This window comes from Scyliorhinus canicula, chromosome 7 (assembly GCF_902713615.1).
Source record: "Scyliorhinus canicula chromosome 7, sScyCan1.1, whole genome shotgun sequence".
Classification (NCBI taxonomy): domain Eukaryota; kingdom Metazoa; phylum Chordata; class Chondrichthyes; order Carcharhiniformes; family Scyliorhinidae; genus Scyliorhinus; species Scyliorhinus canicula.
The window spans coordinates 132,488,447-132,508,507 of NC_052152.1; the positions used below are offsets into that span (position 1 = coordinate 132,488,447).

The 20,061-nt window shown below is 49.1% G+C and overlaps 1 protein-coding gene across 1 annotated transcript; it reads right to left on the bottom strand.

Annotated features, from left to right (window-relative positions):
* Positions 1-1,106: 1,106 nt before the first annotated feature.
* Positions 1,107-14,338, bottom strand: LOC119969386 (uncharacterized protein C20orf85-like). The gene is made up of 4 exons (XM_038802960.1): positions 14,189-14,338; positions 5,595-5,676; positions 4,317-4,415; positions 1,107-1,816 (listed from the first exon to the last, which is right to left on the bottom strand). Exons 1-4 carry the CDS (start codon positions 14,245-14,247, stop codon positions 1,661-1,663), a joined length of 396 nt encoding a protein of 131 aa, XP_038658888.1. The 5' UTR covers positions 14,248-14,338; the 3' UTR covers positions 1,107-1,660.
* Between the last annotated feature and the right edge of the window lie 5,723 nt (positions 14,339-20,061).

Genomic DNA, 20,061 nt, shown 5'->3' on the forward strand with positions numbered 1-20,061 from the left:
CCGGGAATCGATCCTGGGACCCTGTAGCTGTGAAGCAACTGTGCTAACCACTGTGATACCGTGCTGCCCTCCAGCGGGTTAGTGAGTCAGTGGGTCAGTGAGTGTGAGTGGATGAATATTTGAGCGACTGGGTTAGGGAGTAAATGGATGAAAGTGAGTGAATGGATGAACAAGTGGCAGCACGTTGGCACAATGGTTAGCACTGCTGCCTCACAGCACCAGGGACCTAGGTTAATTCCGACTTTGGGTGGCTGTGTGGAGTTTGCACGTTCTTCCTGTGTCTACGTGGGTTCCTCTGGGTCCTCAAGTTCCCGCCCAAAGATGTGCAGGTTAGATGGATTGGTCATGCTAAATTGCTCCTTAGTCCAGATGGGGTTATGGGAACAGGTGGGGGAGTGGGCCGAGGTACAGTGCACTTTCAGAGGGTTGGTGTAGATGCAATGGGCCAAATGGCCTCCTTCTGCACTGTAGGGACCCTGTGAAAGTGAGTGAGTGGATGAAGGAGTGAGTGTGGAAGGAGTGGGCGGGTGAGTGAATGAGTGAGTGAAAGTGAGCAGTTGGGTCAAGTGTTGAGAGGTGATGGAGGGGGAGAGAGAATTGGGGTCAAGGGTGGGTTAGTTGGGTCAGGTCAGGAGGTTTAGTCAGGTGGTCAGGGTTGCGATGGGGGTGAGATGGTTGTGGTGCTCAATGTGTTATGATGGCTAATCTCAGAGTTAGGTCAGGTTTTAACCAGCATAACATTTCCTGGGTAAATATCCAGGTAAATCCGGTGTACCAGGCTTGAATCTCTCACAGTAAGCTCAGTGTCCGAGACATTTGCAGAGTCTCCGGGGCAACAGAAATCAGCCCATCAGACGTTTAAACTTCCCCGGCAATTCCCCCGCACATCTGTGTGTCAGGACTTCTGTGGAATCCTGACGTGCACCTTCCAACTTAGGCCCAGAATTTAACAGTCCGAATATGGGAAGATTTGGGCCCCAGTGTTATTCCCATAGAGTGAGTCAATGTTTTGATTGGTACGTATTCGGAACATCAAAGACGATGTAAAAAAGCAAGTGCAAAGGTCGGACTGAGTCACAGGAGCAATAGCTGAATGCCACAGGGCACAAGTTCAATCACAGGAGGAGGCATTTATTGTAATATTGAAATACAGTCTCCAGATGAGAAATTGTGGAAATATTAAAGCTTTCTTTCTGGCGGGTTTGACTGCCAGGCGGACTGAATAATTCTAAAAGTCTCCATAACCGACATTCTATTCTGACCCATGGCAGTTTCTCTTTAATTCAACTCAGTGCATTAAACTCCATCAAATGATGATCACTGTATTTTCAAGAGTGCGAATAACCTGGAACTGAAAATAATTTCCTTTGTTTCGGCCACATTAAACAGATTGAAAGAGGCAAGTGTTTGGAGTAGAGAGGTATTTAAAAAGGGATCAAAAAATAATATTTGCTGTAAAAATGGTTTGCTATTACGTGTTTCTAGATGCTTTTTATGTCTTGTGGAAAGGAATGTAGGTTTCGTCAAGATAACCTTTTTTTAAAACCTTAAGAATAACCAACAAGTCCATTGGGTGACCATTAAACTGCAGCTAAAGTCCTGGAGCATCACTGTGCAGTTCAGCTGCACGGATAACAAAAATGGTTTGACTACCGCGAAGTTAGTCAATACAATCCTCCGGCCATTTCATTTGACTGAGAAAGCTCCATTTCCCTCGGTTGGGACCGGCGTATTTCTCCAGTTTCAATTCTGGCACAGCGGACCTCCAGCCAATAAACCCTTGGGTTGTCTGTGGTACGGCAGGAGACGGCCCCACCTGCAGAAAGACACAGGGAGAACGAAAATAGGTCTGGGGTCTTGTGGTAAAATTACACTTGTGGTAAAATGAGTTGCATAAACTGAGATACACGAGACCAAGCTGTGGTTAGCTCGCTGGTTCTGGTCACCACTTTCGATAGGGCGGCACGGTGGCACAGTGGTTAGCACTGCTGCCGCACAGCGCCAGAGACCCGGGTTCAATTCCGGCTTTGGGTAACTGTGTGGATTTTTCACTTTTTCCCTGTGTCTGTGTGGGTTTCCTCCGGGTGCTCCGGTTTCCTCCCACAGTCCAAAGATGTGCAGGTTAGGTGGATTGGCCATGATAAATTGCCCTTAGTGTCCAGGTTAGGTTATGGGGATAGGGCGGGGGAGTGGGCCTAGGTAGGGTGCTCTTTCAGAGGATTGGTGCAGACTCGATGGGCCGAATGGCATCCTTCTGCACTGCGGGAATTCTATGGTTCTATATGAGGGTCCTTAAGATGGTGCGGAGGGTGATTTACCAGCAGTTCCAGGGATAGGGGAATTTTAGCTTCAAGGTTAGGCTGGAGAAGCTGGGTTTGGTCTCCTTGAAGTAAAGGGAGATTGAGGGGATATTTGATCCAGGTGTAAACGATTATGACAAGTTTAAGTGAGGTAGACAAATGAACGCTTTCCCCATTGTCTCATGATATGTGGTTTGGGCATTTAAAGAGTTGTGCAAACGTTGCACAAGGATGTGAGGAAGAACATTTTTACACGAGGAGAGGCAACGACCTGGAACCCACTGGATGTTAAGAAGGAAATAAAACTGCCAGGCTGAAAATATAGAGCGGGTAAAGGGATGAACTGGATCGCTCACTTGAGAGCCAGCAGTAACTAGATGGGTCGGATGGCCTCCTTCTGTGCTGCAATGATTGTCTGACTGTCCAAAATTGATCAGATAGAGAGTGATAGATGGATAGAGATAGATGCGTTGAGAGATAGAGACTGTGATTCTCCGATTTTCCGTTGCAAGTCTGCCCCACTACCGCTGCTAATGAAGATGGAGAATGTGGCGCTCAGCTAAATCTCCCATTCACTGCGACAGGACCAGAGAATCTCGCTGCCGTGAATTCCGGCCAGAGATTTGGCCATGTTCAAACTGCCTTGTCGCGCCCGATTCGGTGACACAACGAGACCGTTAAACCTTGCGAGATTTATATCGCTCAGAATGTCGTGCACGTTCTAATGTGTGTGAGGCATGTGTGTGTGGGGTGGGTATGTGTGGGGCGCATGTGGGTGTGTGGGGTGGGTGTGTGTGTGGGGCATGTGTGTGTGTGGGGTATACGTGTGTGTATGTGTGGGATGTGTGTGTGTGGGGCGTTGTGTGTGTGGGACACATGTGTGTGTGTGTATATGTGTGTGGCGCTTGCATGTGGGTGCGATGTGTGTTTGGGGCTTGTGTGTGTGGGGGGGGCGCACGTGTGTGTTGGGACTCGTGTGTGTATATGTGGGACTCGTGTATGTGTGTGTGGAAGTGTGTGTGCGTTCTGTATGGGACTCGTGTGTGTGTGTGTGTGGGGTGTGTGGGGGGGCTCGTGTGTGTGTGTAGGTGTGTGTGTGTGTGGAGCTTGCTTGTGGTTGCGACTTGTGGGTGGCTGTGTGTGGAGCTCGTGTGTGGTGTGTGTGGGGCATGTATATGTGTGGGGGCACTTTTGTGTGGTGTGTGTGAGGGAGGGATGTGTGTGAGGGGGGTTGTATGTGTGTACATGTGTGTATATGGCATGTATGTGGGGGCCTGTGTGTGTATAATAATATTAATTTTTATTATTATCCCAAGTAGTCCTCCATTAACACTGCAATGAAGTTACTGTGAAAAACCCCCAGTCGCCACATTCCGACACCTGTTCAGGTATACAGAGGGAGAATTCAGAATGTCGAATTCACCTAACAGCACATCTTTCAGGACTTGTAGGAGGAAACCAGAGCATCCAGAGACACGGGGAGCACGTGCAGACTCTGCATGGACAGTGATCCAAGCGGGAATCGAACCTGGGGCCCTGGCGCTGTTAAGCAATAATGCTAACCACTGTGCTACCGTGCTGCCCTATGTGTGTGTGTACATGTAAGTGTATGTGGCATGTGTTTGTGTATATGTAAGTGTATGTGGCATGTGTGTATGTGTGTGTCTGTTTCTCTGTGTGTATGTGTTGGCGTGTGTGTGTCTCTGTGCGCATGCGTGTATGTCTGTGTGTATTTATCTGTATATCGTGAGTGTGCGTGTCTGTGTGTGTATATAAGATACTTGTGAGGATTTCCCGGATTATCCAGTTAAATGGGGAAATAAGAATTCTGGTCCAAATTGTTATTTCCTTCTGCGTTTGACCTCGTGACCGTGAGGTAATGGCTTTGAACAGGACCTCTGAGTGAGGAACCTGTAATCTGAGTGATGTAATGAAACTGCACAGAAGCAGGGGAGATCCCACCTGGGTTAAGATCGACTCCTATTAAAACTTGAGAGAATAAAAGGCACTCTTAACCTTGATGTACTTGCTGATGGGAGATGCAGGTCGAACCTTCAGGTGATCAGGGGTATGCAGTCGGCATTTATTTCTTAATTTCTCCTGTTCAGCCACAATCTGAAAGGAAAATGAATAGCATTTATTGTGTTGCTGAATTTAAATACAATTGACACAATAGAATCATGGAATTTACAGTGCAGAAGGAGGCCATTTGGCCCATCGAGTCTGCACCAGCCCTTACAAAGAGCACCCCACTGAAGCCCACGTATCAACCCTATCCCCGTAACCCCCACTTAACATTTTTGGACACGAAGGGCAATTTAGCATGGCCAATCCACCTAACTCGCACATCTTTGGACTGTGGGAGGAAACCGGAGCACACACGGGGAGAATATGCAGACTCCGGACAGACAGTGACCCAGCCGGGAGTCGAACCTGGGACCCTGGCACGGTGAAGCAACTGTACTAACCACTATGCTACCATGCTGCACACCATCAGTGTCCTCAGCGTTTTGCTCGTTCACATGAAGCGGGTTTCACCAGTTTGCCCCCTCTCTTGTCTTTTGTTAGATTTCAATTCCTTAGCTGTCCTCACCTAAATACGGCCTTCACCATGTCTGAACATGTACAGTATTTTGACAAACAATGCAGCCAAAAAGAGCACAATCCAATCCTAATGTCCAAAGACAGACTACTCAACAGTTGATTCATGGATGGAAACTGTTATTGTAAAAACCCAGATGAGTTTCCCACTCCTTAAGTGGGCATTAATTAAGTCTAAACAGGTGACAGGTAGCACCAAAGACTTAACCAAGTTGGAGGCAAGAAGGTGGCAGGATCCCCATCCATAATCCCCCCATCTCATTAAATGCCCCCTCAATATCAAACTGGCCATGAAGGAGGGAGGGCACAAGATTTCACCCCCAATCCCAAACTAACACCTGAAAACCTCTGTCCCAAAGTACTGGAGAGTTGCCAGCCTCTGATTAGCCAGCAGGTGGGACCTCTTGTCGGAAATCCCATATCCAGTCTATTAACAGCCAATGAACCGTGAAATGGCTGCTGGGCAGCTGGGTTCCCGTTGGCGGGCACCTGCCCCTGACATATTAGCTGGGACAGTGTGGCATCTACTGTCTCCTATAATTTATCTACACAGAGAGGGGTCCTGTGGCATGACGCTATTCCACTCTACACCCAATTCACCACCCCATTATCCCACACCCACCCCTGCCGCCTTCTCTGAATTCCCTTTGGATCCTGCTCATCCCAGATTTCAGAGATCGGGATTGGCATTACCTGATCACGCTCAGTTACCAGAAATCCCCATCTGTTCACCCATTTTCTTGCTGCATCTGCCTCCAGTAGGATTGCATTCGTCCTGAAACAAATAAATGACATTTTCAGTCAATTAAAAAATATATATATTTTTGATTGGTTTTGTACTTATTTGGAAAGAAATTGCAAGGAACATAAAAAAGAAATAATGAGAAATCGGCAAAATGGGGCTATGAAAGAAAAATAGACAGGTCTGAATTCAAAGGTAATATATATATATACAGATATGGGGCCCTGACTTTGAACCCCAGTGATCTGCTACCACAACAGTCCTGCATTAATCAGATACATGTTGCCTCCTGGTATTAAAAGTACCAAGGGCATTTTTGGTTCCACACGGTTTACCTTGGTGTTGTTGTCATGGCTGTACCATGTGCTTTTTGTGTCATCGGTCCCATGGGTTCCTCTGCCCTGCTTACCCTGGATGCTGGCTGGTGCCTCCCCTCTCTCCTATCCCCAACCCCCCCTCTTCTTTCACTATTTGTTTCAGTCCTCCCCTCCCATCCCTGCTCCCCCCTATCCTTATTGTTGCTAGTTACGAACTGGTCTTTAAACAGGTTGGTGAATTGCTTCCATATGTTGGAGAGGCTTTCCTCCAATCCTCTGATGGTGAATTTTATCTTTTCCAGTTTAAGGATTCTGCTAGTTTTGCTCATTCTGGTGAGTGCGCTTTACACTCAATTGGCTCTGTTTTATTACTTAGCTCTAGAGTCGCCAGGTATCCTTATATCACCACGAGGTTCAAGTTCAAGTTCAGATCAATGACTCAATACACCAGTTAGTAAGGTTCAAATCAAAACACGTTTATTAATACACAGTTAATCGCTACTCATGCATACAATACTAAAAGACTAAACTATTCCTACCACTAACAGACCAATACTTATCTGGATAAGGGAACCCGCTGGGTCAGGGAACAATGGCCTCTTGCTCGATCCTGAGTCTGCAGGCTTCCAGCTGGTATGGACTAAGGGGTCAGGAGCATCTATCTCATAGCGTGCGTTGACTGGACACTTACTTGATGGTGCAGCAGTTGGCCAGGCCTCTCCTTCTTACGGTCAAGTTCTTCGAGAGCTGCTAAGATGTTCTGCTGGGAGGGCCGGCTAAGAGAGCGAATTGAACTTTGGACCTGTCTTTTATAGGCCCCAGGGGCTTTGCGCCCTTTTGGGCGGACCCTGAGCTTACTTCCAATCGATTGGATCCCATACCAATTGATTGGTTTGAATTCTCCAATACTAGGGCTGTTTCCCGATCGCTGGGCGGTCCTTGGGTGCCCGTTTGCTTCTTTTGTCTTGGACTCCTGCTGGTGCCGAGGAGCCTAGCTTTACTTCGATCACCTTTGATTGTTACTATTGTGCCCGAGAATCGCTCATTAATATGCATGGCTGCTGGTTTCAGTGCTGTCTGCTTTCTTTGCAGGCAGAATACACAGGAAAAGTCTGCAAACTGCTTGTTTCTCTAGGATTGTCCAATTTTCCCTGTGTTCCTTGTGTTTCTCCCTTTTGAACTTGGGAAGTGGCCAATTCAGGTGGCTACACTAGGTTGGACAGCCAGTCTGTGGCCTTGGGTGGCGCTGCTGATCTCCAGCCAAGCAGGAGTCCCTGGCATGTGGTCATATGCCTGTGGATAATATTACATGTACTGAGCAGTGTGACCTCCCACCAGAAGGTGGTGTCAGATATCAGTTAGGTGACATCCAGCTACCAGCAGAAGGTTGTAAGGCACACACACGAGGACAGTCGCACATCAGGGTAGTTCCAGGAGAATCTATTGTAACTCTATGATAGCATTCTGATCGTAATCTCACCACATGTACATCAATAAATCATAATTCTGGCTAAGTCACCAGCAGTTCCATGGAACCATTCCGAGACAAGATCATGAACACAACATGGTACCAGGGGTGCTGAAGATTTGAGTATAACGTCAGAAAAGGCAAAGTTAAATCGGCTGAAGAACCGACCAGGTGAACTGCGGCCATTGGCGACTCAACGCAGCAAAAGACACTGAAGTACGAGATGGAAGGTTTAAAGGCAGCCCACCAACTTCAAGTATCGGGTAATTGTAGATGAAATCTGGCGTGTCTTCAAACAACAATTTAAACTCTATGTATCGGCCTTTGGCCTGTAGGCATAGCTTTACGAAAGATGAATTGCGTTGCTGCTCATGGTGGCGGGTCCATAAGAAATTGAAATGTACAATACTTCTGATTTTGATAATGAAGAAGAGTGCAAGAGATACGATGAAGTCATTGGGTACTTTGATAGGTATTGCTCCCCCCACCAAAAAATTAAACATTTGAAGGATACATTTTTCGTATCCATACCCAGGAAACCAGGTGAATCTTTCGACAGTTTTGTTATTGACTTGAGGCTGAAGACCCAGTCCTGTAATTGCAGTAGTCTGAAATCTTCAATGATCCATGACCAAATTGTATTAGGTACATCAAATGATAAGCTCGTTGAGAGATTGCTACGGGAAGATGATTTGATATTGGAACAAGCAATAAAGATTGGCCGTGCGAGTGTGTTAGCTGCATAGCAAATCAGCAAACTCAGCTTTGCAGCAACATGGAGCAGGACGCCAGCGCCATCAGCACTGTGACGCAGGTCAATAATAACGTGTTCTCAGTGCAGGTGGCCATTTTAAGCAGCCAACGAAGACGCCAAGATGTGCCAGAAATGTGGAAATTGAAATAGCCCACGGCAATGTCCAACCTTTGGACAAATCTGTTTCAGGTGTGGCCGTGTTGGTCATTTTGTGAAACAATGTTTTTCATGTCCTACAGTGGACCAAATCAAATCAGTCAATGCAGTTGATGAGATGTCTCCGGACGAACAGTCCTCATCGATCTCATTGTAACCATGGACCAGAAGAGTCCAACCCATAAAGATGAAGATATAATTTCAAAAAAGAACAAAGTTATTGAGAAAAAACACAATGCCATTGAAACCAGATGGAAAACTTTAGTGTTAATAAATGACTCATTAGTCCAGTGCCTCCCCATCCTTATCCCGAAGGCCTTTTTCAGGCGGGTTAACAGGAGCATTACGGGGATTGTGTGGGCACACGGGACTCCAAGGGTGAGACGGGTGTTCTTGGAGCGGGGCAGGGATGGGGGGGGGGAGGGGGGGGGGGGCTGGCGTTGCCCAAACTCTGTGGGTATTATTGGGCTGCCAACGCAGCGATGGTGCGCAAGTGGGTAATGGACGGGGAGGGGGCAGCATGGAAGAGGATGGAGATGGCATCCTGTGTGGACACGAGCCTGGAAGCGCTGGTAACGGCACCGCTGCCGCTCCCTCCGACGAGGTATACCACGAGCCCGTTGGTGGCAGCTACCCTCAAGATCTGGGGGCAATGGAGGCAGCACAGGGGGGGAGGTGGGGGCCTCGATGGGGTCCCCGATATGGGGGAACCACCTGTTTGTTCCGGGGAGAATTGATGGCGGGTTCCTGAGTTGACACAGGGCTGGTGTCAGGAGGCTGGGGGACCTGTTCATAGACGGGAAGTTTGCGAGCCTGGGTGAGCTGGAGGGGAAGTTCAGGCTCCCCCCGGGGAACACCTTTAGGTACCTGCAGGTCAGGGCGTTTGTCAGGCGGCAGGTGGCGGGGTTCCCTCTGCTGCCGCCGCGTGGGGTTCAGGACAGGGTGCTCTCGGGGGTGTGGTTCGGAGAGGGGTGGATCTCGGCAGTATACCAGGTGATGCAGAAGGTCGACGAGGCCTCGGTGGAGGAGCTGTAAGATAAATGGGAGGAGGAGCTGGGTGAGGAGATTGATGAGGGGACGTGGGTGGATGCCCTAGAAAGGGTGAACTCCTCCTCTTTGTGTGCGAGGCTTAGCCTCATACAGTTTAAGGTACTGCATAGGGCTCATATGACCGGGACAAGGATGAGTCGGTTTTTTGGGAATGAGGACAGGTGTGTTAGGTGCTCAGGGAGCCCAGCAAACCATGTCCACATGTTCTGGGCATGCTCAGCGCTGGGGGAATTTTGGAAGGGTGTAGCAAGGACGGTATCGAGGGTGGTAGGATCCAGGGTCAATCCAGGCTGGAGACTCGCAATATTTGGGGTTGCAGTGGAGCCAGGAGTGCAGGAGGCGAAAGAGGCCGGGGTTCTGGCCTTTGCGTCCCTAGTAGCCCGGTGGAGGATTCTTCTTCAGTGGAAGGATGCAAGGCCCCCAAGCGTGGAGGCCTGGGTCAACGATATGGCGGGGTTTATTAAATTGGAGAGGGTGAAATTTGTCCTAAGGGGGTCAGTGCAGGGGTTTTTCAGGAGATGCCAACCATTCCTAGATCTCCTGGCAGAACGGTAAAAACAAAAGGTCAGCAGCAGCAGCAACCCGGGAGGAGGGGGGGGGGGGGGGGGGGGGGGGGGGGGGGGGGGTTGTCTCTTTGTTTTTGTTTTGGGTTGAATATCTGTTTTTTGCCAACGACGGGCGTTAATTTATCGTTTCTCTTTTGTATATACGGGGGGGGGGGTCTGTTCTTTTTGTTCTTAGAATTTTCTGTTATTGTTTTCTTTCTTGTGAAAATGTGAAAATTTGAATAAAAATATTTTAAAAGAATAAAAATTAATGACTCATTAGTTAAATGCCTCCTCGACATGGGAACGAGGGCCAACCTCCTCAGTAGGTCCGCTTTGCATAGGCTGAACGTGCAGCCGAAAGTTGTTGATCAACCGGGACCGCCGATATGCTACGGTAGAAAAAATATCAGACATTTTGTGAATGTGAGCTTCAGCTAAGCATGCACGACACAACATACATGTTACCCTTTCATATTGTGGACATGAAAATCGAGTCCATCATAGGAGCGGATGCATGTGAGGCCCTGAACCTAGTTGAGCGACTGTACATTCCAGAAAGTGGGTGGCCAGTCAAACTCAACAGTTTCCAGCAAGATATGATAGTGTCATTCGATGAGGATCCAGCAGATGTACAGCGGAGGACGACAAATCAGGTAAAGATTTGGAAGAGCCAAAGAGCATTCCAGACTTCTGGTGAACAGTCTTCAAGAAGGTGTATATTCTCAGTGGCATGATGCAGGAGCATGATCAGCCTGTGTTAAACCATTTAGAAGATGTGAATGTTAAATGTTCAGAGCATGAACAACTGACGAGCTTCACTCTGAAGTTTAAGTTCGAACTGAATGAGTACTTTATAAATGAGGTGATCACGAAAGTATACCAGCTGGAATTGGGGCCTCACAAACTTGAATCTTTGATGAACTAGAAAACATGGGCAGCACAGTAGCACAAGTGGCTAGCACTGTGGCTTCACAGCGCCAAGGTCCCAGGTTTGATTCCCCGCTGCACCACTGTCTGTGCGGAGTCTGCACGTTCTCCCTGTGCCTGCGTGGGTTTACTCCGGGTGCTCCGGTTGCCTCCCACAGTACAAAGACGTGCAGGTTAGGTAGATTGGCCATGCTAAATTGCCCTTAGTGTCCAAAAAGGTTAGGAGGGGTTATTGGGTTCCGGGATAGTGTGGAAGTGATGGCTTAAGTGGGTCGGTGCAGACTCGATGGGCCGAATGGTCTCCTTCTGCATTGTATGGTCTATGTTTTATGTTCACAGGCTGCCAGATCGACTGGAAGGAAGGAAAATATCTCATGCTGAAAAGCATTAAAACACTTTTTGTAAAACAAGGAGTACTCACAAAAGTTCCGAAAACTGTACCATGTGACTCATTCTTCAATTTCTTCAGTCCCCCTTAGGTTCCACAGCATGGAATGTTAAATAAACGTTCTGCAGCGAAACGTGCTGCCGACTTTGAAATTGGCTGCCTCCTGCGCGAACACATAAATTCCATGCGCAATGTTGCATTTTGCACGAGAAGTTTTTGCAGAAGATACTGACTCCGATGATGAATACTACGATGACATATATGACGAATACGAAGATGACACGAAAAATAAAGATGTGGAAGGTGAGCCAGATGAAGACGATTATGGAATGTTCGTAAACCTGTTTTGCGGGAGTATTCCAAAGATTCATAACCCTCTGTGTAAAGACATTTCTCCTCATCTTGGTCCTAAGCGGCGTCCCCCTTCTTTTGAAATTGTGTCCCCTGGATCTAGACTCCCCAACCAAGGGAAACATCTTACCTGAATCTATTCTGTCTATTCCTTTAAGAATATTGTACGTATCTATTCTGTACATATCTAAAACACGGAATTCTGTCAATCTATTTATTTCTTCCCGTGTAACCCTCAGTCATTCCAAATTCATGCCAATTATCCCCACTCTGCTCTGTCTATTTCTGCAACTTAAATTTGTCACTCACACTCCAAAGCTATACCTTAGCTCTCACTCTGCTCTATATAGTCCCACTCTGCACAGTTACCCCCAATCCCCACCAAGTCTCCCACCCCCACCCAAGAGCTGAATGCTAGAGGTGAGAGTGACTGCCCTTGACATCAAGGCAGCATTTGACTGAGTATCATTGCAGATTGCAGTGTGATTATTATTATTAATGAGCCTGAGGAAAACTAGAGTCAATGGGAATCAGGGGGAAAATCCTCCTCTGGTTGGAGTCATATTGAAAACAAAGGAGGATGGTTGTGGTGATTGGAGATGAATCATCTCAGTCACAGACATCGCTGCAGGAGTTCCTCAGAGTAATGTACTCGGCTCAACCATCTTCAGCTGCTTCATCAAAGACCTCTCACCCATTATAAGTTCAGAAGTGGTGGATGTTCGCTGGTGACTGCACAATGTTTAACACCATTCATGACTCATCAGATACTGAAGCAGTCCATGCCCAAATGCAGCAAGACCAGGACAATATCCAGGTTTGGGCTGACAAGTGGAAGGTAACATTTGCACCACACAGGTGCCAGGCAATGACCATCTCCAATAAGACAGAATCTCACTAACTCTCCCTGACAGTCAATGGCATTACCATCACTGAATACCCTGCTATCAACATCCTGGAGGCTTACTTTTGAGCTGAAACTGAACTGGACTAGTCATATAATCTCTAATCTTTTTATTAGTGTCACAAGTAGGCTTACATTAATACTGCAATGAAGGTACTGTGAAAATCCCCTAGTCGCCACTCTCCAGCGCTTGTTCAGGTACACAGAAGGAGAATTCAGAATTTCCAAATTACTTAACAGCACGTCTTTCGGGTCTTGTGGGAGGAAACCGGCGCACCCGGAGGAAACCCACCCAGACACAGGGAGAACATGCAGACTCCGCACATACAGTGACCCAAGCAAAAATCTTATAAATACTGTAGTTACAAGAGCAGATCGGAGAATTGAAATTATGCAGTGAGTTACTCACCTCCTGACTCTCCAAAACCTGTCCACCATCGGCAAGTTACAGAGTGGGAGTGTGATGGAGCACTCCCCCTTGTCTGGAAAGCAGAGCTCTAACAACAGTCAAGAAGCTCGACAACATCCAGGAAAACAGCAATCAATATGATTCGAACCCCATCCACTACCTTCAACATTCACCTCCCCCACTGTTGCACAATGGCAACAGTCCATACTACTGTTTAAGATGTACTGCAGCAACTCACCAAGGCTCCTTGCACAATATTTCACAAACCCACAACCCCTATCATCTCGAAGGGCGAGGGCAGCAGATACATGAGAATATCACCATCTACAAGTTCCCCTCCAAGCTACACAACATTCTGACTTGGAACTATATCATTGTGCCTTCACTGCCAGTGGGTCAAAATCTTGGAACAACCTCCCTGCACCATATGGACTCCAGGGGTTCAATAAGGCAGCTCACCACCACCTTCTCAAGGACAGTTAGGAATGTGCAATAAATGCTGGCCTAGCCAGCAACGCCCGCACCTCGTGAAAGAGCGAAACATCGAATTACATTGGAACCATCACTCTCAGTCCCCTCCACCACCAATCAACTCATTCACTCCAAATCTATCCTGTAATTCCAAACTGCACTGTATATATTACTCCTGCACAGTCACTCCTACGCCACACTGCCATCCATACGCCAAATAGAATCCTTACAGTGCAGAAGGAGGCCATTCGGCCCATCGAGTCTGCATCAACCCTCTGAAAGAGCACTCTGCCTAGCCCTACTTCCCCACCTTATGCCCGTAACCCCACCTAACCTGCACATCTTTGGACACTAAGGAGTAATTTTACCATGGCTAACCCACCGAATCTGCACATCTTTGGGCTCTGTCAATTCATTCTAACTGGCATCAACATTCATACTGAACTATGTCACTCCCATTCTGCTGTCACTTCTACTTAATTTGAAATATTCCCTCTCTGCCAAATCACTGTCAATGCACTGGCACTCTACTCTGGCACACCCAGTACCTGCGGTGCACCTCCTAACCAGCACTCACCTAGGAACAGTCCAGCCATGCACGAGTCCTCTAAGTCTAATGCCAGCATTGATGTGGAGAACATCCGAATATTCCACTCACCTTTGGGGGAGGTTTTGCTACTGAGGTGTATTGAATAGTTGTTTAAAGAGCCAGGAAAGATAAATCTGCAACTCCATACCTGCCCCCCGCGCTTGTTATATTGTTAGAGGAAGGAAATGCATGCGCCGTGTTCTATTTCATTACCACTGTCTATCGGCAGCCACGAAGTCGTAGAGTTTAGCGTCAGCCCCTTTGCCACTCATTGCTGCTTCTTTGCTGCTTTTCTGGTTCAAGCGCGCCCCCGCGCTCCCCTGCGCCCTCCCGCGTCACTGTAACAATCCGGCCCATTGTTTACAGCACGTGACACCCGCACCATGGCAACTAGGAGGCTGCTAACGTCATTCAACTGGAGTGGATCAGGATCAGGTTCGGGATCCAGGATCAAGTTCAAGAACAGGACCAAGGACCAGGATCAGGAACAGGATTAAGGCCAGGATCAGGACCAGAATCAGGATCAGGATCAAAACCAGGGTCAGGATCATGATCAGCAACAGAATCAAGGTCAGAATCTGGAGCTGGATGAGGGTCAGGACTAGGATCAGGTTCAAGGACCAGGGTCAGCTCAGAGACAGGATCAGAATCAAGGTCAGGATTGATGTCACAGTCAGGGAGCCCCTCCCCAAACTCAAACCCAGCCAAAAACCAACTCACCTCCCACCAATCCCCTGAACTCAAACGTGGCAAAAGACACCCATAAGTCCACTACATACATACCTACACACACAATCCCCCCCACACACACATATCTCCATATACACCCGCACACATCCACCCACACTCCCATACACATGCAAACACACAGTCTCCCATAAACACACACTCCTACAGACACACACATATCCGTGCACACGTACAGTCTCCCACGCACACTCACACACACACAGGCTCCCACACACACATGTACACATCCACACATTCTCCCAAACACAAACACCCAGATACACACGCTCCCATATACATTCCTACATGCCCACTGATACACATTCCCACACATGCCCCCCACACATCCACACACACTCCCACATGCATCCACACATAGTCACACATACAGGGCAGCATGTTAGCACAGTGGCTAGCACTGTGGCTTCACAGCACCACTGTCCCAGGTTCGATTCCCCGCTGGCCCACTATCTGCAGAGTCTGCACGTTCGCCCCGTGTCTGCGTGGGTTTCCTCCGGTGATGCACTATCAATTACGATGAGACGAGAGTAGAATGTAATCGAGGCGTTATTACACAGAGATGTGTGGCCTCCTACAGCAGGTGACAAAATGACTGCTCTACGGTAGAGTACACATATTTATACTCCGCGTACTGGGATCTACCCCCGTACCTGTAGTACAGGGGCCTTACCGTAAAACCCATATACACAATATAATACATCAGTGGTGACTACCACATTCACCCCCTGTTAAAAATGAGTCCAGCGGGGGTGGTGGAGAACTACAAATTGCTTTTAAAAATCACAGAGAATGTTACAAATTTAGGCAGTCTGGTGCCTTGATCTGCCATCGAGAGCGCCGCAGAGCTGGTGGCAACTCCGGCGTCGGCTTGGTCTTCGGTGACTCCGGGAGCATGTCACAATCCTCTTCATCCCCGGGTGGGAGCAAGGGGAGGACTGATTGTCCTAGAGTGGGGGCTGCGGTGGGGTGCGCTGGGGAAGGGAGGGTGGCGTCGGGGCAGAGGGGAATGAGTGGGGAACCAGCTGGTGCCAGGTCTCTGAGGGAGACTGTCTTGGTGGCCATTGGGGTATGCTACATAAGCATACTGCAGGTCTGCCTTGTGGAGTCGTACGTGTTGACGGAGGAGAATGGGTCCTGGAGCTGCCAGCCAGATTGGGAGCGAAACCCCGGAGGTGGACTTCCTGGGGAAGGCAAAGAGAACGTTCATGGGGAATTTCGTTAGTCGCGGTGCACAGGAGCGACCGAATGGAGTGAAGTGCATTGGGGAGGACCTCCTACCAGCGGGAGGCCGGGTGATTTCTGGACCGTAGTGCCATCTGGACGGCCCTCCAGACCATCCCATTCTCCCACTCCACCTGCCTGTTGCCCCTGGTGTTGTAGCTGGTCATCCTGCTCGTGGCAATGCCCCTGTTGTGCAGGAACTGGTGCAGCTCATCGTTCATAAATGAGGATCCCCGGTCACTGTTGTTGCACGTTTTACTTGAGTGTAATTCGCGTTTATTGGAGTGTATTAACACGCCTCCGTTTAAAGGCCGTGTGCTTAACACTGCTAGGCTCTATGTATGTATTTTCAGCTCGGGAGTCGCCAGTTGCCGTATCTAGACAACTCACAGATATTCCAAGGTCAGGTTCAAAGTAATAAAACGATACACCGATTAGTAAGTTCCAAACGATCAATATTTATTATACAAATATAATAAATACGCATGCACACGCTAAGGGACTAAGCTATAACTAAACTAAGCGATCAGAATACTTAACTAAACAGGAACAGGCAAGGTCAGGGAGCGAGGCCTTCGTTCCGATCTTGGTCTGCAACCTTCAGAGAGCGTGCTGGTCGCTGGGGGTCTAGTGGGCCTGGTTCGCGTAGCGAGCGTCGTATGGTCACTTACGGTTCGGCGGCTGGTGCTCAACGGCTGGAGTCAGGATACAGGTTGAAGTTCTTGGTCAAAGCCGGAGCACGAAAACAACAGACAGGACCATGTGTGGGGTCTATCTTTTATAGGACCCCAATGTCCGTGCCTCTTTTGGGGCGGGCTTTACCTTCAGGTATCGATTGGACCGAATTCTAATCGATATCTTTTGAATTTCCCCCAATGTGAGGGTTTCTTCTTGATGGAGGGGGCGGTTTCTATAGTGGATACTTCTGGTGCCGCTCTGTCTGGACATCCACTTAAAGTATCTATTCAAACCTAGATGTTGCCATTGTGTGTGCCTAGATCTGAATTGCCTCATTAGTATGCAAAGCGTTTTGCCATTAACACCTTTGGTTTGAGATCTTCCACCTGGCCAGAAACTAGTTTTGCTGCTTGCAAAATGCTAATTAGTCTTTGCAGACTGCTGCCTTGGCTAAACTGCTTTTCCCTGCAGTCTTAGCAGTTCTCCATTTTGTTAGCCCAGTGTCCATTTTAGGTGGCTACACTGTGGACGTAGGCGGGGAAACCGAACAAAGCGAAGATGGTGTTGAGGGCAGATATCATGTTGGCCCATGGGACGGCAAAGGGGAATTGGGAATATTCGTCGACCGCACTGAGGAAGTACGTGTTTCGGTCGGTGGAGGGGAGGGTCCCTTTGAAATCCACGCTGAGGTGTTCAAAGGGGCAAGAGGCCTTCACCAGGCGCACATGGTCTGGCCGGTAGAAGTATGGTTTACACTCCGCGCAAACCTGGCAGTCTCTGGTGATAGCCCTGACTTCCTCGATGGATTAGGGCAGGTTGTGGGCCTTGATGAAATGGTAAAAACGGGTGACCCCAGGGTGACAGAGATTGTCGTGCAGGGTCCAGAGTCGGTCCACTTGTGCGCTGGCACATGTACCTCGGGATATGGCATCGGGGGGCTTATTGAGCTTACCGGGGTGATACAAAATCTCGTAATTGTAGGTGGAGAGCTCGATCCTCCACCTCAAGATTTTATCGTTTTTGATCTTGCCCTGCTATGTGTTGTTGAACATGAAGGCAACCGACCGTTGGTCAATGAGGAAAGTGAATCTCCTGCCGGCCAGGTAATGCCTCCAATGTCGCACAGCTTCAACGATTGCTTGGGCCCCCTTTTCGATGGAGGTGTGCTGAATTTCGGAGGCATGGAGGGTGCGTGAAAAGAATGCCACGGGTCTGCCTGCCTGGTTGAGGGTGGGAGACATAGCGACGTCTGATGCATCATTCTCGACTTGGAAGGGGAGCGCTCATCGACCGCGTGCATCGCGGCCTTGGCGATGTCGGCCTTGATACGATCGAAGGCCTGATGAGCCTCGGGCATCAGTGAGAAAACAGTGGATTGAATGAGTTGGCGGGCCTTGTCTGCCTAATTTGGGACCCACTGGGCGTAATACAAGAAGAACCCTAGGCATCATTTGAGGGCATTGGGGTAGTGGGGGAGGGGGAGTTCCATAAGGTGGCGCATGCGATCGGGGTCGGGCCCTAGAACTCCGTTCTGAACCACATAGCCAAGGATGGCTAAGCGGATCGTGCTGAACACGCACTTCCCCTTGTTGTCGGTTAGGTGCCCAACGGGCAGGGGTCCCGAGTCGGGCAAGGTGGCGACACCCATGAGCCGCACGTGTCGTTAGGAAGGCAAGATGACGGCATCCACTGGCCGGACGTGGTCCGAGGAGGGGAAGGTGGCGGCACCCACTGGCCGCACGTGGGAGGTGCCAGGACAATAGCGGCGATTGAGCAGGCCTGGCACACTGCAGCAAAATGTCCCTTCTTGCCACAGGCCTTGCAGCGCGTGCTCCGCACTGGGCAGCACTGTTGGGGGTGTTTTGACTGTCTGCAGAAGTAGCATTTGGGCCCCCTGGGGTTGGTTGGCTGCCGCGCAGTGCAGGCGTGGGGTTGGCTGGGGGGGTCACTGATGGGGTCCATGAGGGGTGGCTGTCGGCCGTCAGGGGCATAGGCCTGTACGTTGTGTGAGGCGACCATAAGTGAGAGCGCTAGTCTTTTGGTCGCCGCGAGGTCGAGCATGGCCCTTTCTAAGAGGTGCTGCCGGATGTAGTCAGACCCTATGCCCGTAACAAATGCGTCTCTCATCAGCAGGTTTGACGTTCAGTGGCCAAAACGGCCTCACAGTCACAGTCTCTCACTAGGGCAAGCAGGGCACGCCAGAAATCTTCCACAGACTCACCGGGAAGTTGGTGCCACGTGGATAGGAGATGCCTGGCGTAGATTTTGTTGGTCCGCTGAGCGTAATTCTCCTTCAGCAGCGCCATGGCTTCTGCGTAAGTCGGTGTGTCCCGGACGAGGGGAAAAACGTTGGAGCTCAGCCGCGTGTACAGAATCTGGAGCCTCTGTGCTTCTGGGATTGGGTCTGGCGCAGACCCAATGTATGCTTCAAAGCAGGCTAGCCAATGTTCAAAGACCTTTTTGGCGTTGTCTGCTTGAGGATGCAGCTGCAGGTGATCTGGCTTGATGTGGAGGTCCATCTCTGAAAAATCTCTGTGTAATAAATTGATGCACTATCAATTACGCAAAGTCGAGAGTAGAATGTAATCGAGGCTTTATTACACTGAGATGTGTAGCCTCCTACAGCAGCTGGCAAAATGGCTGCAGCTCGGTGAGCACACATATTTATACTCCGCCTACTGGGCAGAGCCAGCAGGCAGGGATCTACCCCCGTACCTGTAGTACAGGGGCCTTATCATAAAACGCATATATACAGTATAATACATCAGTGGTGACTACCACATCCGGGTGTTCCAGTTTCCTCCCACAGTCCAAAGACATGCAGGATTAGGTGCATTGGTCATGCTAAATTGCCTTTAATGTCCAAAAAGGTTAGGAGGGATTATTGGGTTACGGCGATAGGGTGGAAATGAGGGCTTAGGTGGGTCGGTGCCGACTCAATGGGCCAAATGGCCTCCTTCTATTCACTATGCACAGAGTTCTGTGTTCTGTACCCAAACCCACAAGCACAACCACGCACACACTCACACATACACAGCTTCTCAACACTGGCTGTGTTTATCACAGGGTAATCTGTATAACCGGACTGCCTGTCTATAAGAGGACTGGCTGCATGTGTAACAGTAATACTAAGGCAAAATACTGAAGATGCTAGAAATCTGAACTGTAAGCAGAAAATGCCAGAAATACTCAGCAGGTTCAGCAGCATCTGTGGAGAGAGAAACAGTATTAATGGCTGGGAATTTCTGGCACCCTTGTGGTAGGTTTCCCCGCAGCAGATATGGTAAGTCATTGGCCGCAGGCAGGATCTTCTGCTGTCACCAAAGTCTGTGGGCCTTTTCATGGCTGGTTTGTTGAATTGTACCTGCAATTGTTCCACAGTCACCTGCCCTTCCACTGGGGAACCTGCCTCAGGGTGGGTGTTGGGGATCTTATTT

Excerpts from the sequence above, each read along its gene's own strand:
- LOC119969386 (XM_038802960.1), bottom strand. The coding sequence starts at position 14,247 with ATGAGTGGCAAAGGGGCTGACGCTAAACTCTACGACTTCGTGGCTGCC. Across the intron at positions 5,677-14,188 it reads GTGGCTGCCGATAGACAGTG|GACGAATGCAATCCTACTGG; the intron begins GTAATGAAATAG and ends TATTTGTTTCAG. Across the intron at positions 1,817-4,316 it reads CCATCAGCAAGTACATCAAG|GTGGGGCCGTCTCCTGCCGT; the intron begins GTTAAGAGTGCC and ends GTCTTTCTGCAG.